This window comes from Chelon labrosus (assembly GCF_963514085.1).
Source record: "Chelon labrosus genome assembly, chromosome: 16".
In the NCBI taxonomy this organism is placed as follows: domain Eukaryota; kingdom Metazoa; phylum Chordata; class Actinopteri; order Mugiliformes; family Mugilidae; genus Chelon; species Chelon labrosus.
The window spans coordinates 17,505,628-17,531,276 of NC_140349.1; the positions used below are offsets into that span (position 1 = coordinate 17,505,628).

At 41.1% G+C, this 25,649-nt stretch overlaps 2 protein-coding genes across 5 annotated transcripts in view; both read left to right on the forward strand.

Annotated features, from left to right (window-relative positions):
* adgrb2 (adhesion G protein-coupled receptor B2) overlaps positions 1–6,169 on the forward strand; it is a 145,604-nt gene extending 139,435 nt beyond the window's left edge. Inside the window, exons 34-35 of the mRNA XM_084563382.1 lie at positions 3,238–3,291; positions 5,868–6,169. Coding sequence (XP_084419508.1) covers positions 3,238–3,291; positions 5,868–6,044 — 231 coding nt within the window. The 3' untranslated portion in view covers positions 6,045–6,169. The remainder of the gene's footprint in view (positions 1–3,237; positions 3,292–5,867) is intronic.
* Positions 6,170–9,704: 3,535 nt separating this feature from the next.
* Positions 9,705–20,624, forward strand: LOC311501507 (uncharacterized protein). 4 transcript variants are annotated; one of them, XR_014699514.1, is made up of 9 exons: positions 9,705–10,727; positions 11,331–11,543; positions 11,865–12,000; positions 12,437–12,948; positions 17,140–17,459; positions 17,597–17,778; positions 17,909–18,061; positions 18,862–19,076; positions 19,234–19,369. XR_014699514.1 is itself a non-coding variant. In XM_084563383.1 (9 exons), the coding sequence occupies exons 1-9, from the start codon at positions 10,396–10,398 to the stop codon at positions 19,488–19,490; spliced, it is 2,340 nt and encodes a 779-aa protein (XP_084419509.1). In that variant the 5' UTR covers positions 9,705–10,395; the 3' UTR covers positions 19,491–20,624. The 4 variants fall into 4 exon arrangements, 3 of the variants coding, with proteins under 3 accessions (XP_084419509.1, XP_084419510.1, XP_084419511.1); XM_084563383.1 differs by having other exon boundaries at positions 17,909–18,081; positions 19,234–20,624; XM_084563384.1 differs by having other exon boundaries at positions 17,311–17,459; positions 17,909–18,081; positions 19,234–20,624.
* The last annotated feature ends 5,025 nt before the right edge of the window (positions 20,625–25,649 follow it).

Genomic DNA, 25,649 nt, shown 5'->3' on the forward strand with positions numbered 1-25,649 from the left:
GGATCTGTCTTCTCTACAGGCCGTGGATTGCGCACGCCTAGACAGAAGCACACCAAGCCCGTGTGTCTGATTGCTCGTTTGTTTGCGATGTAATGCACTAATGGAATTTATTTACCCTACATTCACGAGATCTGGCTCCTTTGAAGGGCCTTATTACTTGTGACACAGATTCCTTCCCAGCTAAAGGGGGTAAATGGTGCTAAAGATGGCAATGCATGGTCTATTTTTGTGCCTGCTAATAAATTATGCCAGTGCTGAATAGGCAATCTAGAATCCTATTATTACCTTTATTATGTAATAAAATAATGAACAAAGAAACACAGAAGCCTTTAAATAGACCAGTTCTGGTTCACTGACCCGAAGCCCACTGATAACTGTAAATTAATTCTCATGTTCTGGCATCCACTCAGTCTGCCCCTGCACTTTTCAATGTTACTTTTCATTTATTTCCATGTCATTTAAGTTTATTCACACACTCGGTGTATGTCTTTTCTTTACCTCACTACTACATTTTATTGATTTCAGTTTTTTGCTTCTTTTTTTGTTTGTTTGTTTTGTTTCCTGTTTTGTGTCCTTTGTTTGCTGACTGGGGGCTTGTGTTGCATGCTCGTTGTCATGTCCCAGTTTGAATGTAGCCAGACAGTCAGCAGAACCATGGGCATCCAAGTCAACAAAGGTAAAGTTTACCCACTTACCCGCCACCGCCTGTCCTCCCCCCCTCCCCCCCGTCATCTCCCAAAGACAGCCTGCCACACTGCTCACCCACATCCAGACACGATTTCCAATTCCATGTTCCAAATGAGGGGGGCTCTGAGTGGCAGAGAGTGGGCTCTCGTGCACCGACACTGCAGCGGAGGCTTCTAGAGATGGCTTTAGGTGTTTGTGCTGTCGCGTCTTTTTCCCCTGTATGTACTCTCCGACCGAATCCCTACGACTGTTCTTCTCACTTTGCTTTGTCACGCTTTCAGCTTGTAGCATTTTCTCTCCCGTTGCTGGCCCGAAACTTTAAGCAAAGGACACAAATTTCAAACGTGGCTGACTGTCCTCTCTTTATCCAGTGGTGGACAATGCATATAGGGGGGTGGGGGGTAATGTGGTACCACATGAACTCAGTTTCCCCCTGCTGTATCTGCCAAAATAATGAAAGCATATAGTAGAAAGTACATTTGAGTAATCCCATTGTGCCCCTTTAAAAGCCGCAGAGAAGCACTGCAGGTGATTTGCTTAAATAGTTTTTAAATGGATACTGCACAAGCATGATATCTGTAAATAAAAACCCTTAATACTGGTAAAATAATGACTACTAATAGTACAAAACCTATGGTATAACAAGTTAATTATTGAATCTAGTTTGCTGTCCCGATTTGATTTTAATTTGATTTAATATCAATTCTTTTAGCGATATCTCAGTTTTGGAACATTTTTACTTAAAACTTAAAATAACGTTGTCACTGGTTACAGAGATTTGTGTTTTTTCCACAATATTTCACCCGTAGTTGACACATCTTGCGTACGGCGAAGCCTTTGTCCAGCTCTTCTCTGTCATCATACTTGCTAAATCCATTCGGTCTTCAGGCTTGACAGTGCTCTCAGGGTTGTAGCTTCTGCCGTAGCTTTGGATCTCCTCACAACACGTGGACTAATCTCGCTGCTCGGCCTCACCGGATTCGTCGCGTGACACCGCGGACCACGGAATATTTTGGACAAAGCAGTAAAAAAATAAATAAAATAAATAATTAAAAAATAAAAGTCGTGAAAAATAGTGCTTTTCTGAAGATGTCATTGCTTTTTAATGTTGGAGAAAATGGATATATTTAGTAACTTAAAAGCATATTCCATGATTTGTGTCACATAACAATGATGGTAAATCAAGACATCCACATGCAGAATACACAATAACTATAATTATTACTTTTTTGTGAATTTTGTCATCATCATTTGACGAACAGCGGCTGAAATATCAGCCATCGTAAAATCTTTATTTCTGTCTGCAGTCAGAGCACCCAAACAGCCTTCCTCGAATGAATGATGTGCATTCCCATCTGCTGCTTTTTGCAGACAGAAAAATTAAATAAGGACATCAAATGTTTCAAAAACATTAGTCTTTTTATTTTTTCTAATTTTTTATTTTTATTTTTATTTTTTCAATAACCGGAAAAGCATCTCCCTCAAGAAACTGTCAATCCGTTCAATATCAGCTACCATGGGTAAACGATCTGGAGCCAAATCCTGAGGCAGACTTTGGGGTTTAGAAAGTACAAATGACATGAGTTCCCATTCCCAAAACGTTCCAGTCAACACAACCACCAAATCGCAAAATCTTTTTTGTACTGCCATTGTTGGACTCATCACCAATTCCCACCCTGACCAGCCCGCCGGGAAACACCTGTTACTTCAGAACGGCACAGTACATGTCGGCGCGCCACAGAAGGAAAAGACATCAGACCACCCCCTGAGAAGCAAGCCACCACAAGTTTGCTTCAAACTAAAAAAAAAAAAAAAAACAGACATAGAACATAAAGAAGAACTATACATAACACTGCGGAGGTACAAGCGGGGGGAAATGAGGTTTATGTGTTTAAGCCAGAGGCGGAACATAACGGAGTCAGCAATGTCAACTTTATAGCCGAGCTTTAACTATTTTATGAGCTATGTTCACACATACACTGTAGAATCAATAATGCAGATAGTGTAGATTGCATTTCCACGCACTAATAACCAGATTAGTTATCCTCTTTCAACATTATTTAGAAAACATGAGCTGCAAGGCCTCGAGCACAGCGCAGTAGATTCCCCATTAGAGCTCTTAGAAGCCAAGTTTCTTTTATCCCTTTGTAGAATCTTTACCGACCGCTCCGTCCTTTCATCCTCTGTGCTCCTATGGGCACGGACAGGCCAGGATGTCGAACATAATTCCTGATCCAACGTGTTTCAAGCATGTGCGTGCTGCTGACATCAATCACTGTCTGCGCCGGCTCTGCACACGTTGTGCGTGTTATGTGTGAGCGTGTTATATGTATTTTTGTGTGAGAGGGATTGAGAGACGGAGACGGGAGGGGCGAGGTGTAAGAGCCGAGCAACAACCGCCTGTTCACCTGATGGAGGTGTGGGAACAGTGCTGCTGTTTCAGGGCAGAGTTGTCAGTGACTGTGATTCCTCCCTCCCTCCTCCTTCTTTCTCTCTCTCTCTCTTTCACCCCCCCTCCTCGTCTTCCCCCTCCCCATTTCATCACCACAGAGGGAAAAGCGATGGAGCATTTCGTCTGCCGGAGGTGAAAAGAACTCGTCGAGTGTAAGTAGAGGGGTTTCTGGTAGAGAGAGAGAAAGAGGGAGAGAGAGAAAGAGGGATGAGATTGGGTTTGGGGGCAAGGAGGGAATGGAGGCAGGCAGAGATGGCGAAAGGGAATGGATAGACACGCAATGGCAGCACAATCGCGTTAGCCTAGTCTCCCAGGGATAAAGTTGGGCTTAACTGCAGCATTACCCACACTCCTGCATTACAAAATGTTCCTTCGCCAGCATTTAGCATGCAAATTGGCTCCCAGATTATGCCTTTTGTATTCATTTTACCAACTGTCAGGCTGTGACGCAGGGAGAATGATAATCAGGCAGATATTGCCCCCTAGCGCTTCGGCGACGATCATCACACACTGCAGGGGGGAGGGGGCCCGGGCGGGCAGCGTGTGCCACTGCAGATCAATGAGTGTGTAACAGATGAAGAGATAGACACGGGCTGAATGACTCAGAGCTGCATGCGAGTACCTTAGTGGAGCTGCTGCAATGAAGCAGAGGTGCGATTGTGGAAATGTAGAAAAGAAACAAAATGAAAGAGGCTGAAAGGAGGTAGTTGCAGAGTGGATGAGCACACCCTGTGGTGCCCTCTGCTCTGACGGATTACACATGCACAGACAGGGTCAAAGTTAGTATTAAAGTTTGTCATTTTCATAAATACCGCAACTGGTCCGTCTTTGTTTTTTGTCTTTTTACGTTTTCCTCCACCAAGAGTCATCCGAGCCGGCGATCCCTCGTGTCTTTCCCCACTCGCACCCGTGAAATCATCCCGAGAGATCTCTGCGATGTGAGATAACGAGTGCAATTTGAATAATGGCCCCTTATCTGATACATAATGCTACCTCTAATTCCGCTAATCCCCCCGTCATGTCTTTTTTTACACGCACGGAGGGCACATCTTTGAGACCACATGCAGCGATCACAGAAACCCCAGCCTGGGGGGGCGTCACGCTTTTTATCAGTTAATTTAAAAAAGTTACTAATCAGCAGATGACAGGTATCATTTCTGCACATCAATGAATAGAAGTAGTTTTTCTTTTTTTGAAACTAGAAAAGTTGGCCGTGCGCCATGAGCTACAGGTATGTATCGTGCTGCTTTTTACTGTTTGCGAGGTTAAATAAGAAATGTCAGAGAGAGGTTGGCTTCTCCGCATCTGTGTTGACATTTGCAAAGGTTAGAGACATGAGATCAAAATCATCTTCAAATATGTGCACTGGCTCAAGAAAAGGTTCCCATCTACTGCTCTTATATCCTGGTCTTCTTTTTATAGCAGTGGCCAACTCTTTTTACTTGTCATAACACTTCCCACAACATGGCAAAAAAACAGCACCAATCAGGAGATCAGGCAGGGTGTTCAGTCTAATCGACTAAACTGCTTTCTCTGATGGTAAAACTAAAAGTAAGCGCATTGAGGGTGCACTCGTGATGGTAATGAGGGTTCATTTCGTAGGAAAGCTGTGCGTGAACAGCTACGGTGAGTACAGAAGGTTAGGAAGGCGCTAAGGCGCCTCGAGACAAACATGAACTGCATATTTAAAAACCTGCACTGTGCATGTAAGAATGATATCGGCAAGAAATGTATTAACACAGCATCTTAACTCACTGTTTGTTTAATGGAACTCTACGTCCTGGAGTGTTGGCTGGGGGCTTGCCAAGAAGAAGTCAGACGTTCAGGCTCTTGTAAAACAGCAGTTTTTGCACAGTTCATACAAACTGGATGTTTTTTGAGTTTTAGACGTGCTGCTTAATGGCTTCCATTATAGCTGGACTAGCTGTTAAAATGTTTTTATTGTTATTCCAAGCTAAGTCAACTGTGAGCTACAGCGGCTATAAGATTATTATTGCAGTCGAAATAATCTAACTCTCCACCAGCAACTCAAAGTATTTTCAACAGTGTTGAACTATTCCTTTAAAGGGACAGTGTTTAGGATTTAGGATGATCGCTTTGCAGAAATGGATTAAAGTATTCAGAATCATGTTAGTGTTAAACTACTCACCTGGAACTACAAAACATGTTTTCATTAGCTTACATGTCCACATAGTTAGCATGAGTGTGTCAAAGCAAAATAATATCACTCTATTCAACAGATTCCGATATATTTCGCTGCATTGCTTGGCCCACAGTGGACAAACCAAACACTGGCTCTGCTGCGTTTTCACTTTGAAGGGGTAGTCAAGGGAGGAGTATACAGTTGCTGGCAATCTGCAGCTTCAACTCAAGATGCCTTTGCACTAGCTGTTTAGGTTGTCAGAACTTGCATTTAAAGGGTAAAAATGCAGATATAGAGTATGTTATGAAAGATTGTGCAAAATGTGGGAAATAAAAGTATATTTAATTGAATTAGCCCAGTATACTGTATGTTACACATGTAACCTAGGGCCTTTAGGGCTAGGCCTAGGACAGACTTTGAAAACATACAGTTCTGATTAAACTGATTAAATGATGACGAAAACAAACATGAACAATAATGTAACCTAACCAATACTTTGTACTTTCCAGTTCCTTCATTGCTCCTTCATTCCCAGCTTCATTTTCCTAACGCGGCGGCTTTACCTTTGTCCTCCTTCTCCACCAGGACAAGTCAACCCCGGAGGACCAGACCTCCTGGGACAGCTTCAAGACCATGACCCCGGAGCTGTCCATCGTGCCTGGGGAGCAGAAAGACCGGATGGAACTGCACAATAAAAACTGGGACTCTTCCTCGGCGAACACGCCCGACTCGTCCGAGGGAGACTTCCAGACTGAAGTGTGAAGACACGCAGACGCTCGAACACACACAGACACACACGAACACACACGCTCATGCCGAGATGCACACAGAGACACTGGATTCCTGAAAAGCTATACATAGGTACATGATTTTTTTTTTTTTTGATTTTTTTTTTTTTTGCAAGGATCTCGTACACTCTGCTCCCTGTCTCCTGCAATGTGCTCCGTCGGATCCCATACTGTATTTGTTTACTGCTGCAGCGGACAGACATAGAAAGAAGACTGTTCTACTCTATATTTTCGCAAAGACTACTGAAAAGAAAGAACAGGGGCTCGACGCGTCTGCGACAGAAGAAAAATTTTTAAATGAACTTTAAAGAAAAAAAACTATGAAAAACTTATTTCTGACGGGGGGGGGATGTCTTGATTTTATTCTGGGGAAAAAAAAAAGAAAATCTTTCAATTGTTTGATGACTCGGGGGAGGGGGGGAGAGAAAAAGAATATTTCTGCACCGTTCAGTTCTTTTTATAGCAAGGGGAAAAGATCTCACTGAGGTTTCTCACACTGGTAGCCCCCCTAGGCACTCTGCTTTCATTTATTTCCTTTTTCCCTGCTAATGGATGACGAAAGCATTCAGTCGCTCCATCTTTTCTTCATGTATTTTCTTAATTTCTTTTCGACGTTTGGATGGACAGGGAAGTGGAGTCGGGGGGGTGGGTGTGGGACAGAGCCGCTCATTGATATGTGCCATCCTCTCTGCTGTCTTCAGGTTCAACACGCCTATCCATGCACTCCTCTCACGCCATTCCTCCGTGTCGTTCATTTTGTGTATTTTTCTATGGTTTCGTTTGAAAAAAAAAAAAAGAAAAGAAAAGAAAAAAGTCCTCCCCTATGGTTTGAAACTTTTGAAGTAAAAATTAATAATAAGACTGAAACAAATAACTACCCACTGAGTTGTGTTCTAACTGTTCTGAGAAGAATTGATTTATTTATCAGGCCGGTTTAATTGTGCTTGTGCTACTGCTTTTCATTATTCTATTATTATTATTATTATTATTTCTTGTTTCATTTCCCGTAAAGATTAACTGACTCTAAAAAAACTGAACACACGCTAAATGTGAGCTTGCTTTTTGAGGTATGGATGCGCGCCGCATGTTATCTGCCCCGCATGGGGAAAAAAGGAAGGATAGCGACTGTGGCGCAGATTCTCCTTCGTTTTTTTCCCCTGCACAGCTTGGAGATAAAAAGATTTTAAAGACCCCCAGCATTTGAATCTATCCTGGCCATCGCCGTTCATAGTGACACCAGAAAAAATGGATGTCTCAGTCATTTCTGCCCAAATGGAATCCGCGTGAGCTATGTTTATTCTTCAAAAAAAAAAGTAGCGATCAGTTCAGCAGCTAAACTTGCACTTCTTGTGCTGCTACTGAGGAAATACTGTTAGCATTGCATGACCTGAGGAGGATATTCAAGCCAATATTGAGCCCAAGATCTTCATCATGTATTTAAAGATAAGGCTTCCTTGTCTCGTGGTCTACCGACCTCGCTGTTGCTCATTCTGCCCACCAAGCTTCGAGCCACAAGGAGGCATGAAATCTTAATGTTAGCAGTGAATCCCGAGGTACGATTCCTCATTTACCCTCTCTGGGCGATTGTATGCTGAGCTTGTGAGCGCACGCGGCTGCAGAGAGCGAGAGAGCACAACGTAGAAAAGCAGCGAGGGAGTCACTGAGCTTATAAGGCGACAAGGTTTCCAGATGAAGACGAGCCGTCGGTGATGCTCTTCCTGCTCGACGTTCTACGTGCGTGCTCCGGTCGTTACAAGAGGACGACCAGTTTTCCTGCTGCTCTGGTGCAACACCAGCGCATCGGACAGAGTGGAAGTGTGAGAGCGGCGGGACGAACCCAACAGATAGCTCGGCAACTTCTCCACGTTCAGAGCAGATGCCGTTAATCCAAAGGTCTGGAGAAAGAGAGACAGTTTATTTGGAAAGAAACAGAGCGAGAAAAGAGAAGCCAAGGAAGACGATCCAAAAATACATTTAAAAAAATAAATAAGTGAAAGAAGAAGAAGAAGAAAAAAGCTAGAGGCAGGCAGAGAAGGGGAGGGCTCAAAACAGTAATTACCCAGGGATGGCGATTTGTCCTGACATTTTCCGATGCAGCCCTCGAACCATCTGTTTAAAGATCCCTAATGTGGCGGTAGAGCAGCGCAGCGCAGATGGCGAGACAAGAGCGCAGCCCTCCTAACCTTTCAAGCTAATCAGCTGACGGGCAAACCTACAGCTCGCCCTCTCTCCGAGGAGCGAGATAGTTTTGATCCCAGGTTGCCGAGCTAAGGTCACATTCACCTGACCTTCTGTGAGGCTCAGGATCCAAAACTACCGCGTGTCCAACAGAACAAAGCGGCCGTCTGTCGGCTACACAGTTACACTCAGCAGGGGCTACTCTAGAGCTTTTTTTTTTTGTTTGTTCCTCTAATACATATAAATATATATATATATATATATATATATATATATATATATATATATATATATATAAAAGTGATTTAAGAGAGAAAGCTGATGGCGAATTCGACACTAAGCCCTGTTCCCATGGTAACACATAAACAGGATTTGCAGACAGACAGAAAGAAATGTTTGATTTTAGCGCAGTGTGAGATTTTGTCACGTCCTTCAGTCAGACTTTTCATACTTTGCTCATGCTCATGTGAACATTTTCAAGCTTGGCTGCGTTTTAGGTTTCCTCCTTGCAATGGTAAGTGAAATGCCGCTTGACTGATTGAGGCCGAGATTGCTCGCCGTGAAACTTATGTCTTGCAACTTTTCCTTTTCTATTACAAGCTCTGGCTTGATGCAAATTGTAACGCGAGCAGACGCCGGTCAGGTGGTGTTGTTCAGTTCATTTTCTTTCAGCGTTAAATGCCTGCCAGACTCAAGCAGCTCACAAAGAACTATAAAACACAGGAAAGCAAGTTTAAAATCCTTATGCTCACCTCCACTCTCCACCCCTCAGCCTTTGATGCTTAAGTGTTAACCAACTGCTACAACCATCCGACATTCCAGTTGATTTATTACTGAAAAACCCTTCCCTTTCTCCTTCATTTTGGTTCTTTTTATACATAAGATTGTACAAAGTAGTCCTCTAATGTTTTCATAGTGTCTTTTTTATATGAAAATAAATTTTCAAATTGATCTCGGTGTCTCATGTCTGCGTAGGAGCCGCTTCAAGGGCATCCGTGGATGAGAGCGGCGAGCCTCTCGCCAGATTCGCAGTGCACTCGCAAAACCCCGTGTTTTTGCAATAACGCTCCGGGTCTCTGGCATGACAAACTCAGTTACCCAGAAGCATTCAAGCTTAGCTGTGACCAATCGGAGGCCCCCGCTGCTCGATCTGAAAATGTAAGAGGGGCAGCTCTGTGGGTTTGAAGTTCTATCACGCTGGGATGACCAAAGGGGGAAATGTCGAGTCAAAGTGATTATTTCATTAAAAATGTATAAACCTTGAACCATGTTTATGTTAATAACAATCAAAATGGTTTTGTTATCTAACGTTGTGGAAACAGTCGCGGCGGATGGGCTTGCGTGGTCCAATGGTATGAAGGAACAAGAGAGGAAGACTTGGTGACATAGTATGAGGGGCCGTACAAGCCATAATTCATTCTTTCACTCTCACATACATACATTCTCCTTACACATATATACATTCTCCTTACACATACATATATTTTCACTCACACATACATACATTCTCCTTACACATACATATATTTTCACTCACTCACACACATACATTCTCCTTACACATACATATATTTTCACTCACTCACACACATACATTCTCCTTACACATACATATATTTTCACTCACACATACATACATTCTCCTTACACATACATATATTTTCACTCTCACATACATACATTCTCCTTACACATGCATACATTCTCCTTTCACATAGATATATTTTCACTCTCACACATATACACATACATTCTCCTTACACATACATATATTTTCACTCGCACATATATATATATGTTCACTCTCATATTTATACATTTTCATACTAGAAGTAATATATGTATGTAAAACGAAAATGTATGTATGTGTGAGTGAGAATATATGTATGTGTGAGTGAGAATATATGTATGTGAAAGGAGAATGTATGTATGTGTGAGTGAAAGTATAGTGGAAACGGAAGGAGTATAGTGGAAACGGAAGGCAACATTCATTGTCTACATACTCCGGTACAGTAGGTGGCGGTATACACCTAATAATGGTTGCAACCCGCCATAAAACCGAAGGAAGAGGAAGAAGAATCCCTCTGTGATTGGCTGAGAAGCTCAAGCAGAGCCATGCAGGTCAGGTCCGTCAGGTCACGATCAGCATGGAGGGGGGAGATCATGGGGGAGATGAGACGCGGGCATTTCAGCAAGCTATTGGGGTACTAAGGAATATTTTGTCTTCTCCTGAAACCATCCCATCCTTGTCCTCGTCCCTTGAGCGGCAGAGGACAGGCTCAGCTGCACCTAACGTTACTCATAGCGCGGTGGAAAGTGAGATGCGAGAACTTTTCAGACCAGGCAACTACCAAGTCCCTTTAGCAGACCAAGCAGCAGCTAATGTGACACAAGGCCAAACTGGAGGACTGCGGCGGCCGTCATTGCGATATCAGACTCAGCAACACTTTGGCAACTGGAACACCCGGTCAAGGAAACGGTGAGAACAACCTAACGTTAAACTAACATTAAATCCTAAACGTACTCCTGCTAATGTAGCAACACACTTTGGCAACACAGTCAAAGCTGGTTAGTTTAAGAAAATGTCCGCTAACTGTTAGCTGTCAGGCTCATTTGATCCATGTTCAACTCAGTTCGAGCAGTGACAAACCTAACTATTTCAAAGCATTTTTTTTTAAATTGCCAACACAGTGGAGTTTTAGATCGCTAACGTTTTTAGCACAAGTCAAAGAGATTGTAAATAGCAAAAATTAAATGACACATTTTAGTTTGTGGTTAACTGGCGCTAATGCTGCTGGTTCAAGCAGGTAACGTTAGAGGATATCTTTCAGCAATAAGTCAATGCCATTTTTTTAAAAGAGCTGTGATATATACATCATATATCAATATAAATTTCATTTATATATTTTATTTTAATATAAAATATTTTATGAACTTGAGAAAATGAAAAATGTACTTATAATGAACAGCTGTGGTAGGATTCTAAAAAATAGCCTACAACCTAACATTTGCCATGTTTTAAGGGTTGATGAGCACAGAATGCATTTAAGATGAATACATATATTTCTGCTTTGTTTTGTAGGGCCAAAACACAATATCACGATACTTTCAACAAAGACGTCATCCTTCTTCCGAGGCCATCAAGCAGTCTTGTTGTCAAACATCGCACAAAGCAACAGTTACACGAACAAGGACATATATTGAATGGATTTGAATTCCAGAAATCCTGGGACCAGAGGACTGTCACTGAACAAATACGGGATGCCTTTGGAGAAAAACTCTCTGCTGATGTGAGGTAAGCACTTTTTATTTATGTCAAGTATAAATTAAAAGGATATCTCAAGCAGTGAAAATCACATGTAATTAGATTATGTAAACAACAGATCAAACCTGAACTATTAAGCCAGTTATTTAGTACATTTGATTTTTTTTTTTGGCATTGCTTACATTCCTCATTTATTTTTCTGACTGCTGGTTTTCTGCTGTGTCCATCTTCAAAGATGAAATGGAACACAGGCTGTCAGTGCATCAGTTTTCAATGTGTCTTGTGCATCCAAAAAAGTTTTTTGGACCCTTTTTTTTTTAACCTTTTGCATTTTTACCCACTGTTTTTCAGCCTTGAGTTTCTGATGGCATGTGGCAACAGATTGATTTCACCCAAACTGCGTGCTGGACAAGACCTGGATGCAAATCTCATACATAAAGTCTATAAATCTAAAGCCCTATACATCAGACCATCAAAGCCAATTTTGGTATGTTGTATCACATTTGAACTGACTTGCAGAGCATTGTAATAATAATAACCATAATAACAACTATAATTGGTGCATAAACATGAATGAATGAAGATTAATGTTGTTATCTTGGTTGTTCTTAAAGTTTCAGTTCAGCTTTGTAGCTATGAGTGTTGAAAAACTATATACATTTTCTATAGACTAGTGCAGAGTTGGAATGCCTGTTTTTAAAATGTTAAATCTAAGCACAGAAATGGAATAAATTGACAGCTGCTTAATTGGACTAACCGAGAGCTAAAATTAGGAGAGGATACTGGTACTCTATGGGCACTTTTAAAGCGTGAACAGCAAAAGTAATTCTTAGAATTGTAATCATAAATCTTGGTCTTTCCAGGTACTGTTCCATTTACAGTTGAAAATGAATATATCTGACAATCTGTTATGTCTTTCCAAGGATGATAATACAGGCTATAGCAGTGAGGAAAACACTGGTTCAGCAAGGCAGCTGCGCTCCTCATCTCTAACACGAGATAGACACTCATTTGAATCTTCAGACAGTTTTACCAGCCAAATGACTGCCTCCCCACCAACCTGTACCTCTGCAGTCACTCAAACTCCTGCCTTGACACACCAAAGCAGTATCTCAACCAACCACACCAGCACTTCAGCAAGCAGTTCTTCGAGTCAATTGCCAGTGTGCTCACAGGAAAGCTGCCCTTCTTCCAGTCAGCCTTCTACCTCATCGTTTGGAGGAACAACTTTAGCTGATCCAACTGTGGTCCTGACTTGCCAAAACAGCTCAAGCTCACCTTACCAGAGCAGCACTCCAGCAAGTCTTTGTTCTGTGTTACCCTCTACTGCAACAAACTATGATAACTACCTTTCAGTAACGGCTGCACTGTCTGACATGTCTTCTGATGATGAGGAATTGAACCAGGCTATACTAGCAAGCCTACAGAGTGAAAGGTTAGTACAAAAAAATGCAAATGTGTTATGGTAGCCACTTTCAAAGACAGTTTTGTTGCATTATTAGTGAATTCAGGTGCCATACCTGCTATGTTTATATGCATATGTGTATATTGGCCCTTCACAGCACTGGTATGTAAAAGTTAAATGATGAGGCTGGCAATTTTCTATATTTTTTATTTTTGTCAACAAATGTTGTGCAGAGCAACAATTTACAAATTTCTACTTAGAAGAACGGTACCTGTATCCAAAGCCTGATATATCTTATTCTTCTGTGCTGTTCAGCTCAGTTGTTGTCCAAAAACTATTTTAAAAAACTTCAATAAGCCACACAACTGCACTTTGTCCCTGGAGATAACAGTTACTTTTGTTTGTTTGTTTGTTTGTTTGTTAAGAATCACTCCAAAGACTAACAACAGTGATAAGGTTGTTACTATCAGGAGAGAGGTTACTTTAATGGCAGGTGCCACGGCATGCTTGGAACACAGTTTACAAAACGTAGCTTATTGTGCTACATATCACAACCTCTTGACTTTGTATTATACTAAATGCTTACTAATATACTTTATACTTGACAGTTATGTTCTGATGTTCAAAATTGTCAATGACCATGAAGAATACACACATGATGCTGCATTCTTAACAAGTATATACTATAACTTATATTTGTCTTGTTAGGGTTCAAGCAGCGAAGCTGCTAGAAGCCTATTGTGTTTGTATGTTTTCTTATTATTATTAGGGTTCAAGCAGCGTAGCTGCTGGAAACCTATTGTTATTCATGGTTTTCTTATTATCTGTGCCGATGCACTAGCTCCCATTGCAATGCATTGCAATGAGAGCTAGTGCATGCACAGGCAGGCACAGCCTGCCTGTGCATGGCACATATATTACTATTGCTTTGCGTTTAATTTTCTTCCGCCTTCTTCCGTAATTTTTCGGTTCGCTACTCCTCCCAGAGTTCTTAAAAAAAAAAGACAAATTGTATATCCAGACGTGCGCCTTAATCGGGACAAGTGTGCTATGACTTTTCTAAGCGATCCTTCCAATGGGGCGAGAATAATCGGGCAAAAAGCGGGCGTTTCGGCCCATTGAAATGAATGGAGAAGCCCGAAAAAAGCGGCAACATTCCAAAATGTCCTCCTTCGCTTTGTCCAGCGATTACTCGGCCGTGCTTCGGAGTAGAAAATTGCTTGGAAGATTGTACGAGGCACGGGAAGTGTAGCTTTTTAGTCCTGAAAACGGCGTTTCGATACCTTTTACGGTTTGGTCAGGGTCGCAGTTTACGTTTTGGGGAAATTTTGGAAAAAAATTAAAAAATCATCGTTTATAATGGATCTCTATGGGCACACTCTAGCGCTCACTCTAACTTCAGAGTTTCGTCGAAATTCTGAAAAAAAAAAGGTTCAATCTTACGGGGTGGCCACAGTTTTTGAGGTGGAGAGATAAAAACTATATAAAAACGTAGGGATTTTTGTTGGCTTTCAGATGGTGTGGGTTTTATTTGTGTGGGACGTACGGTTTGGGCTGCAGGCTCCTCCGAGCGAGGAGTGCGCCGACCAGTTTTCGAATTTTTCTCCATGTGTGTGTATGTGGAAAGCGAGGGGGATTTTTCGACGATTTTTCTCGTCGCATACTTTTTTTTCTAAAAAGACTACGGCCACAATTTTCGCAGTACGCGCGTGGGAACAGCACTAAATTGTAGAGAACCCTCGGCTGACGCTCACAATGTGTTCGTTTTCTCGATAGGACTTGTAGTTTTTGATTTATGAGCATTTGTTCTGAGGGCAAATCCTAGGGTGCAGGAGAGAAGGGAGTATAACATATAGAATATCATGTGCGCGTTGTCGTCGGCGTGGCAACGGCCCCTGACGAGCAGACCCAGCACAGGTGCACACAGAAAGTGGAGGGAAAAGGGTTCTCAGTGGATAACAGGATATGCCAATACATTAGAACCACCCCTTCCAATACTGTAGGGAGCCAGAACCTGACACTATGACCCCCCCCACTCCAACCCCCCCCCCCCCCCCCCCACTATAGCATTACAGACACAGACTGACAAAACATTAGGGACTCTCAGTCTATTGCAATGGGGAGGCAGAACACTCCATGACCCCCCCCCTCTCCCTCTCTCTCTCCCTCCCCCCCCCCCCTTCTTTCTCTCTCTCTCTCTCCCTCCCTCCCTCCCTCCTCTGTTGGTGCTATCACTTTATTAGGTAAGTGAGTTTCTAGAATTATTTATATGTTAAGTGTTTGTGCCCAACATAGCTGAACTGTTAATAGAAGTTAACTACTAGCCGCCCAATGTTTTAGCCTTAGGCTAGCCTTCCAGCATAGCTCATGTATGTTAGCGAGCTAGCGGAGCTAGCCGCTAGCTAACCGCCGCGGACTAAACCGCGGAGTTAGCCTCGAGCTAACCGCGAGCTAGCCTCGAGCTAACCGCGAGCTAGCCTCGAGTTAACCGCAAGCTAACCGGGACTTAACCGCGAGCTAACCGGGATTTAACCGCGAGTTAGCCGCGGGAGTTAGCCGCGAGCTAACGCGGAGGCTAGTGGGGTTAGCCACTAAAACTGTGTCAAACTGAAAAATATATTATTCCACCACATAAAGTAGGAAACGTTTATGACTTGTAACAACATTAATGACAGTATATATATAATTGGAGTAATTTAATATAATATGATGTTTTTAATTAAATAAATAATGAGCTGTTGAACACTCATAAGAGTTATATTCAGTATGTTACATAACATTATTTGACATGTCTATTTGTCTGCGTATAGTTTTCCTCCAGCTGATCCAGACAGACTGCAGTGACGTCCAACATGAGACAAAGAGCTGGAGTAACAGGACAATTTGAAGGTCTTCACTTCATTGCTGATTCCTTGTTACAGCCTGGATGTGTTAAGTAGAATACTGATGTTTTTCTAACTGTAAGACTGTGCCGTAAACTGTTAAACTATTGCTTAGATAGCAGAAATGAGTTTTATTATTAAAATTATTATGATTAATGATCAGTTATTACGATTTGCTCGTTCTTTGTCTGGGGATCCTAGTGAGGACAGCTCTCTTAAAGGTGGGGGTGTGACGATCCCTCCCACTCTCTTCCTTATTTGATGCTGGCTTTCAGGTGGAGCTGGGAGGGGTCTGCTGCCTGTACCTGCCCTTCAGTTTGTAGAAGGCGAAGCATAAAGGACGACCCTTCTCAGTGTCTCTCTCTCTCAGCCAGGCCTACTGCATCCTCGTCATCCTGTTTGGTTTGTTGTACCCTACATGACATCAAACTCACACCCATCCAGTCACTTTGAGCCTAGCAGCCAGGCCTTTACACCACGCACACTTGAAAGTGGACGTCAGCATCATCGGCACAGTCAAAATTTCCGCAGGAATTTTCTAGTTATTATTATTATTCCTAATCTTCCGCCATGGGAGTCTATGGCAGCTCATAGAACCGTATGGTAAAAAGTTGCGAAATTTTGCACATAGCTTAAGGGCAGTCTCAATATTACTTTGACTGAGTTACATGTAAGCACTAAGCACGGTCTAGCGCCACCAACTGGTCAAAGTTTGAAGTACATTTGTGAATGTAACTTTTGAACCGTATGTCCGATTTTTGAAAACAAGGTCTCGTTGGAAACCTTGGATCATCGCGATTCCAACGCACCCTATGACGTCATAATGCGTCATGATAGATTTTTCGCAATTTACGATTTTGTTGAAAAACGAAACTAAATTGTCAGCGGTCACAAATTTGTCCGATTCTCACAGAAATTGGCACAGACCGTCTACGGGCCAATGCGCACAAACCTTACTATCAAGCGTCCTCAGCTTCGAAACCGTTTGGCCGCAACAGCCAATCAAAATTGGCGGCGAAGGCGGCGTTTTCCATTGGAGCTCATATCTCGGCAACGCTTTGGTGCAATGAAACCAAATTTGGTAGCATGCTTCCAGACACTGTCCCAGGTGCACGAAACAAATCTGGTGTCATGTGGCCACTAGGGGGCGATGTAATTAGCAAAACTGCGTTTTACCTCATAACTTTTAACCCGTATGCCTGATATTCGAAAACATGGTACTGTTGTACTCCTTGCATCATGCCGATGCTATCAGTACTATTGCAGCTCTATCCGAAACGTCCTGCTTGAACCCTACATTGCTGCTTGCAGCTATATTTTATCTTGTATCTTGTTTCAGAAGGACCATAGGACATTCGGTGCCAGCAAGCGATATTTTGCAAGATCTTGCAACAAAAATAAACTATCAGAGGAAATGCAAGTTTAACATTAACCGATCCACAGTCCTGGATGGAGCCATCAGAGGTTTTAAACGAGGGACCTATGATCCATGTCACAGTATTTCTGTCAGGTTTTCTGATGATATGGGAGTACCAGAAGAGGCTGTGGACTTAGGTGGACCAAGAAGAGAATTTCTAAGACTGTTAATGGAAGCTTTGCCCCTATCTCCAATGTTTGAGGGAGAAGGTGGCAAAATGAACTTGGCCTTTGACAGTACTGGTATGTATTAATAGTAATCTCATAATAATTTTATTATTATTTTTATATCACTACATTTTATATGATCGTACAGGTATTTTGTCAAGTCTTTGTACACATGAACTGTCAAATGAATTATTTTATTTTATTTTCTCCAGCCATGAGAGAGGACAGGTACTTCATTGCAGGCAGGGCCATTGCAGTAAGCTTTGTACACGGGGGTCCACCTGCAAGCTTTCTGTCCCCAACTCTCTTCTCTTGCCTTGTTGATGGTCCAGAATTGGCTAAGCCAGTTTTGGAAGATGTTGTAGATAGTGACCTGCGTGAAAAAATTAAAAGGGTAATTTTTCTTCTGAGTTTTAGAATATGTTGTGGTCTATGTGCATCTGTATCAACACTAGTGACTCGTGTAGAGGGGAAGATGTTTAATTACAGCCCTTTCAAATTGTGTTTGTTGTATCTATTGGAAGGTCACAGAATGTACATCATTTGAAGATCTGCTAGCAAATACAGAGCCACTTGAGGATTACTTGGCCAATGCTGGCTGCCTGAGGCCACTGCGAAGGTTGGAAGACAAGAATCTGCTTGTAGATGACATCCTGATGTTCCAAGTGATACACAGAGTGCGTGGTCCTTTTGAGAGGTAAACTTGTATCCAGCTTTTTTGCCTCTACAATAAAGAACTGAAACCCATGAAGACTGCCTTGTGTTAAGGGTTTTCTTAAGGCCATTCCTGTTTAAGTGTGTAGTGTGCTAGTCCATGCCCACCCTCCACATGAATTGGCCAAGTCCAAAAATTGAAAACACATTTGTGTATCAGTAATTAGTTTTTTCTTCTTTCCTCTCCCATTAATCATCTCGGCACACACCACATTTATCTGCTGACCCTTTGGAGGGGCCCCACCCCTAGGTTGGGAACCACTGGACTAAACTAGCTAACTAATAAAGTAGTGTAAACTAGCTCCACCTCCAGCAGCTACAACAGTAACATGCTGCTCTAACACTGATGCTTCACTATTAATAATCTAATGATGTCATATAATGATATATCAGTCAGATGAACCGAAACACTACTTTTATTGCAATACTTTAACTACATCAGGCTCATAATACTAACTAACTTACTTACTACTGTAGTAGGATTTGGAGTGTTTTTACAATAAGTAAAGGTCTTAGTAGTAGTTCTTCAACCACTGGTTACCAAGTACCCTGAAAAATATGAATTTGACATACATACTTTACTGTTGTAACTAACCTGAAGTACAAGATATTTGCATATTTGAATAGGATTTAAATTCCTATATTTATAATTATATGTTTTTTCTTTGATTCATTCATCTGCTACATGTGAAGAAAACTTTTTTTGTTAAAACTGAAGTCGCCAACCAAAACACTTTAAAAAGAAAGTGTGATTTTTACTCAGATTTCGGGATGGACTGAGGACACTTGGTGTGCTGGACAAAATCCAAGCTCACCAGGAGAGTTTTCGCCCCCTTCTATGCTGGTCTCCTACAACCCTCACAGCTGACCTGGTTGACAGCCTCTTCACCATCCGCCTATCTCCCGTTGGCAGCAACAGAAGGCGTGCTGAAGAAGTTGTTGTTACTTTCTGGAGAGACTACCTAACAGATGCAGAAGGTTAATGTAGAAATGATATGTTTCTTGTCTTACTTAAATTAATAATGCACTGCATCTTGTCACTGTATATCACTTAAGAGTAGGCCTAGTGATGCATGCTATGTTTTTTTTTGTTCTGTTTATTTTAATCTAATTTCCAATGTATTGCTTTCTCTAGATCAAGAGGGAACGCACAAGCTGGGGACAATTCTCGCCTTTGCCACCGGTGCCAATACTGTTCCACCAATTGGCTTCTCCCCACAACCTTCAGTGGAATTTCTTCACAAAGAGCACAACACGGGTACCATTTCTAAACTGCCCATTGCAAACACCTGCATCAATTGCTTGAAGTTACCACTGCACACCTCTTACAAAGACTTTCAGGAAAACATGGACTTTGCATTGGGCAATACCCATGGTTTTGGCATAGCTTAATTCATGTATTCAGTATTCTGTCAAGGTCAAGTTCACACTCAAGTCAGCAATCAATTCCAAAACAATTCCTGACAGATGTTGTTGGTGTGGATATCATTCCACATTGTTTTGTTTGAAAAATACATATTGTTGCATCTTTGTTAAAACAATAAGGTGCTAACATTTTCTTTAGTAGGCTACAGTTCAGATTTTCAGAAAGTTCAGTGAAAGCAAAAGCAGACTTGTAATGAGAAACTTATTGTGATGTAATTTTAAATTGTTGTGGAACTTGACTCTGTAGTTTAGGTAGGAACTGAATGTAATTTACTGTTGCTTGTTTTTATTGATAAGTAAACAATGTTGTTCACCGGTCCCCACCTGTTTTTGATCAGTAGTGTACTGATTTCATACTTTTCATTTTCTTCACTTTGTAGTTCAGTAACTTTACATTTATATGGGATCTGAGGGTAAGTCATAGGTGGAACAGGTTATCTTTGGCATACTTGTACAAAAACAAAGGCAAGTTCTATTGTAAATGTATGATTTGTAATGATTTTCTTCTAGCACCACAATCAGGCCCTGATTTACACATGTAAGCATGTAATGGAAAGGTATTCTAAGACTTAATTAATTTTTTTTTTTAATTATTAATAATTAATTAAATGTGCGGATGGTGTACACTCTTCTGAATTGTCAGATATAGTTAACAATTGAGTCTTGTGTTTTTGTTTTTGTTTAAATCAAGAGTCAAGTTGCTGTTTTAACATACACAACTTAAAGTGTGTTTTTTCAGTGGGTGATGAGTGTATGTGTAATGTGTAAATATTTTTTGTGCTGCTTTTGTGTTGCTTCTTATGCCCCTTGTCTCACAGATTCCACTGATGCTGTATTAATGTTGATTTTAGGCATTCTATTCAGCAAAGGATGACATGTTAAAATAAGTAACAGTTCAGTCAATTTATTGAGTTCTCCAGAGCCAAAAGCTTCAATAAAATGTGATTTCACATTAGTTTCATAATGTTTGGGTAACAATTTCTTTGAACATTTCAAGAAACATGTCTGTAAAATGTAAACAGAGGTTTGAGCTCAGAATTACACAGATAAAGGTATTAACATCCCATACACAGAAATGAAATAAATGGCAACAATGAACTTTAAAATATGCCAATATTTTTAGGTGTAATGCTGTACTATTACAAATATCGGTAGTGTGTTATGCATTACACAACCACAGGAAGTAAATATCCTGTGTGGACCTTTTCTATTTATGTTCACGTGCTCTTCCTTTTCAAATCAGAAATATCTGTTGAGGGGTTTTGTTTCCTTTAATGAACTCAATATGATTTTAGGAATGCCTCTCTTGAAGAAAATGCACAAGGTTGCAAAACAAATCAATACCATGATTTCCATCATCTTCAAATGGATCAAAAGTCTGCTGAACTGCATCCATTGTTGTGTTACTGATGGAAATGTTAATTGATGGAACAACAACATTATTTGTCGATAACTCAGAGAGTGATCTGTTGGCATCAATACCAAAGCCACTGTATATGTCACAAATACCATTCATACTTGGGTTATGTATTCCTGCATTGGTGACTATGCCCCTTTGCCACAACTGGAGAGGAGTTAGCCCCCCTTGTGTTGAAAGACCATGGTTATTCCACTGGTTCTGAAATTCAGAGGCAGCTCTCTGAATTCGTGGCAAATAAATATAATGAAGACAAAATAAATGTAACTCATTAAGTGAATCTAAAACATCATGCTCCTCCATAAAGTTGAAAAGATTAACAAAATTAAATGACACTACTCGATTTAGCTCTGCCCATAATCTCTCAATTCTTTGATTATGCACTGATCTGCCAGTAATAATACTACGTCTGTTCAGTCCTCTCCTGTAAAGCATGAAACGGGCAACACCAGTGTTTTCCATTCCGTGATCGGATCTAACCCTAGACGGTATTCCAAAGTTCTGAACACCAGCAATGAATAGAGACAAAACACTAGAGGCTCTGTTGTTGTCTAGACAAGCAAGGTAGATGATGGTTCGACTGAAACCATCCACACAGCCATGAAATACCATCCTCCACCTCACAAGTTTGTGGTTTCCGTCGATGTGCCTAAGAGAAATTAAAATCATAGTCAATTGTGTGGGAAAAACAGTGATGTAAGAAGTATTCAGATCCTTTACTCAAGTAAAAGTACAAATACAGCAATGTAAAAATACTCAATTATAAGTAAAAGTCTTACATTAAATATCTTATTTAAGTAAAAGTATATAAGTATTGTGAGCTTGCTGTAGTTAAAGTATTGCAAAGAAGTGTTTGGTTCTTTTGATTAATATATTATTATCAGAGGTGGGTAGAGTAGCCAGAAATTGTACTCAAGTATGAGTATTGTCACTTTAGAACAATATTAGTCAAGTAAAAGTAAAAAGTAGTCATCCAGATAATTACTGAAAAAACTACTAAAGTACTGAGTAACTGTTGAGTAACGTATGATTTATTTGTTAAATAAGAACATGAATGTAATCAATCAATCAAATGAATAATCTGATTATGAGCTCTTTTACTTTTGATGTATGACTTATACTTGTAATCAAGTGTTTTTACACTTATTTTCATTCAAATAAAGTAAGTACATCTTCCACCACATCCAAGTGTATTGTAAGAAACTGATTACTGACTTTATGCTACTTGATTTAATCTAAGTTGTATTGTTGGGAATTTACTCACCATAATTGATTAGGGGTTGCAACACTGTAAACTCGTCGACGTATTGCACGGCGTCTTCTGAAGGACCGTCCAATAGGGTCAATTTCTTGCAGGCTCTGTCTAACACGCCACCTTTGAATGCGTAGTCCACGTGACCTCAAGCTCCCATGCACATAACGTTCACCTGCATTTGTGGTAGACTGAAGAATTTCACCAATAGCTCTGTTCAGGTTGTCATTTGATAGTGTTACATATGTTAGTGGCTGAACACCAAGCCGCTGCCTGTGCCTGTAGAGAGTCCGACAGCTTACCCCCAAGCATGTTGCAATGCTTTGCCAGTTCATTCCAAGGGATACTAAATGAGAGATTTGCTCCTGTGAAATGCTGTATCTAGGTCTGCCCTGATGTCCAGTCATGACAGGTGGAGGCAACAGAGCATAACTGTTGTCAGTCCTGGTTCTTTGTCTGGCCTCATGAGCAGTCAGCAAACACTGAAGACATCCATACAAGGACTCTAATGTATTGACTGCAACTCTATTTCTTGAATCTTCAACAAATCTTGAGATTGACAGAAATCCAGATAAGGTTTGAATGTGATCACGAAGTTGTCCATACAGCCTTTCATGAACAAAAGAATCTGTAGTTTCTCCTTGCAGTCGTTCAATACATTGTAAGACATTGTTAAAAAAATGTCTAATGTCGTCTTCATTGCTACTTGCTCCAAAAATGCAAAACTGCACCAAATAAGAAAACAGGATAACTTTGAATAGCTTCATTGTAAAGTTCTGCTATTTAATATCAAGTTAGGATAAGCTGAGTAAGTCTGGCGTATGCATTTCCTGGTTTGAGAGTGACTTCCTGCTTAAGGAGGAGGAGCTATATATGTGAGAAGTATATATGTGAGAAGTATATATGTGTATGTGAAAGGAGAATGTATGTGTGTGAGAGTGAAAATATATGTATGTGAAAGGAGAATGTATGTATATGAGAGTGAAAATATATGTATGTGTGTGAGAGTGAAAATATATGTATGTGTAAAGAGAATGTATGTATGTGTGAGTGAAAATATATGTATGTGTAAGGAGAATGTATGTATGTATGTGTGTGAGTGAAAATATATGTATGTGTAAGGAGAATGTATGTATGTATGTGTGTGAGTGAAAATATATGTATGTGTAAGGAGAATGTATGTGTGTGAGTGAAAATATACGTATGTGTAAGGAGAATGTATGTATGTGTGAGTGAAAATATACGTATGTGTAAGGAGAATGTATGTATGTGTGAGTGAAAATATACGTATGTGTAAGGAGAATGTATGTATGTGTGAGGAGAATGTATGTATGTGAGAGTGAAAATATATGTATGTGTAAGGAGAATGTATGTATGTGTGAGGAGAATGTATGTATGTGAGAGTGAAAGAATGAATTATGGCTTGTACGGCCCCTCATAACATAGGGCAGATTCCTCAGTCACTCTTCATTTGCCCTCCAAGGGGCTTGTGGGTAATTAAGTGCGGATGAGTCTGCCCGTAGAGCAGCCATCATTTACCCTGGAGAAAGGCCACCAACTGGAACTTTCTCAAGGGGGTGAGAAGGCTGAGAGAGGTCAGAGGAGGAAGAAAACAGAGAGGGCAGCCCCAAGGACGAAATGCATGGTGACAGAGGAAAAAACAAGGAAGTCGTTTTCACATTACCTCCAGCAGAGGAGTCACAGTGATAAGAGTGCCTCTAGGTTATTTTTCCCAAAGATCTGTGGGTAATTAGGTTGTGGTGCTGGTGTGTCACTGGTGACCTAAGGAGAGGCCCCGCTGACAAATAGCACAAGGAGACAAAGTGAAGAGTGGACACACACGAGTAGGAGGAAGATGAAACAGATTTCAACTTGACTGAGGCTGTGTCCACTAGAGCTGCCCTCTGCCTGATTTACAATAAAGACAGGACACGCTATTGCATGTTCCCAACTGAGAGATTTGCGTGTTTTCAGTGCTCAGAGCAGCAAGTCCTGAAAGTTTAATCCAGATGAGTCCAATAAAATGGCAATGCGAAGAGTTCTACCGTGGGTCATGAACAGTGACACAGATGGCATCTGCAGCATTAGACAATCCGAGCATAACGATAGCGAGCGCAACTGATAATCCACAGGACTCTTTTCATTGTGTGTTTTGGCTACAGTTTCTGTATCAAGCAGTGATTGTTGTCCTGTTTTGCCTTGCTGTTCCCAGGGGTCACTGCACAAAAGGATTGCCAGGGCTGTGACATCAACCCCAAACAAACAAGCATGGACAGAGGCTAGGCAACTAGCGAAAATGCTAGGATTATCCATGCGGTATTAATTTATATGATACAAGTCAGGAATAGCTTTCGCTGCAAGGTCTCCAGGGGCACCACAAGAATCAGTTTCACTTGTTTACTTGAACTAATGTGCGTCCTGCACAATTACCTAACAACATGGAACCTGTCTCACATGCAGAGGAGCTTTACATCAGACTGTTTCAAAACCTTTATCCTTGTTTTTTTTTTTTGTTGTTCACATGACTCACAGCCACAACATTAAAACCACTGACAGGAGAAGTGTGGATGTTACTTAGACATGTACCACCCACCTAGACCAGGCCAGGCACCTCCACCCCATAGCAATGACACTCCTTGATGGCAGGATGCAGCCTGACACAGGCACACAAACAAAAAACGGTTTAGGAACAACACAAAAAACCTACACAATATTAGGAAGGTGGTCACAATGTTGTGCCTGTTTGGTGTATTTGAGTATTGTATATATGGAAATACGGCTTTACATAAAGTATATGCATCAAGACAATGCACAAGAAGAGATATATTACTTTACAGTACTTATTTAACTTTTTCTTTTCTTATGATGATGTTTTATAGTGATGGTAATGAAAATGGGCTCCAGCCACCTGTCTTCTTGTTCAGTCACAATCAACGTGGCAGACTGCGTAATTGTTCTGAGAGATGCACATACTGTATGTAATGCCATATTCCCACATTTACAATACTCATGTACACCAAACAGGCATAACATCATGACCACCTTCCTAATACTGTGTAGGTCTCCCTTGTGCCTCCAAACCAGTTGGGATTTAGGCAGTTTGGAGGCCAGGTCAACACACTGTGCTGTTTTTCATGTTGTTCCTAAACCGTGTGCCTGTGTCAGGATGTGGCCGATTGCGTAATTGTTCTGACAGATGCATACACTGTACATTTTGCAAATGCTGTCCATGCCTGAAGAAACTGACAGAAACATTGTTGGAGCACAGCAGTGGGCGAGCTCAGTAAGATTTCTCCTTTTAGGTGCATGTATGAAGACACCTGACACCTCTAACCTGATCTGTGCTGGAGGTAACGAAGCACGCTCACAGTGCAGGAGCTGTTCGTTGAACGTTTGCCATTGGTGCTGCTGGAGAAGTTGCTCTGGCCATAATCAGGTATTGTAATAACTTTTTCAG

Coding starts and splice junctions, on each gene's coding strand:
- LOC311501507 (XM_084563383.1), top strand. CDS start 10,396: ATGGAGGGGGGAGATCATGGGGGAGATGAGACGCGGGCATTTCAGCAA. Junction 17,460..17,596: donor CTTGGCCTTTGACAGTACTG/GTATGTATTAAT, acceptor TATTTTCTCCAG/CCATGAGAGAGGACAGGTAC. Junction 17,779..17,908: donor TGCGTGAAAAAATTAAAAGG/GTAATTTTTCTT, acceptor ATCTATTGGAAG/GTCACAGAATGTACATCATT.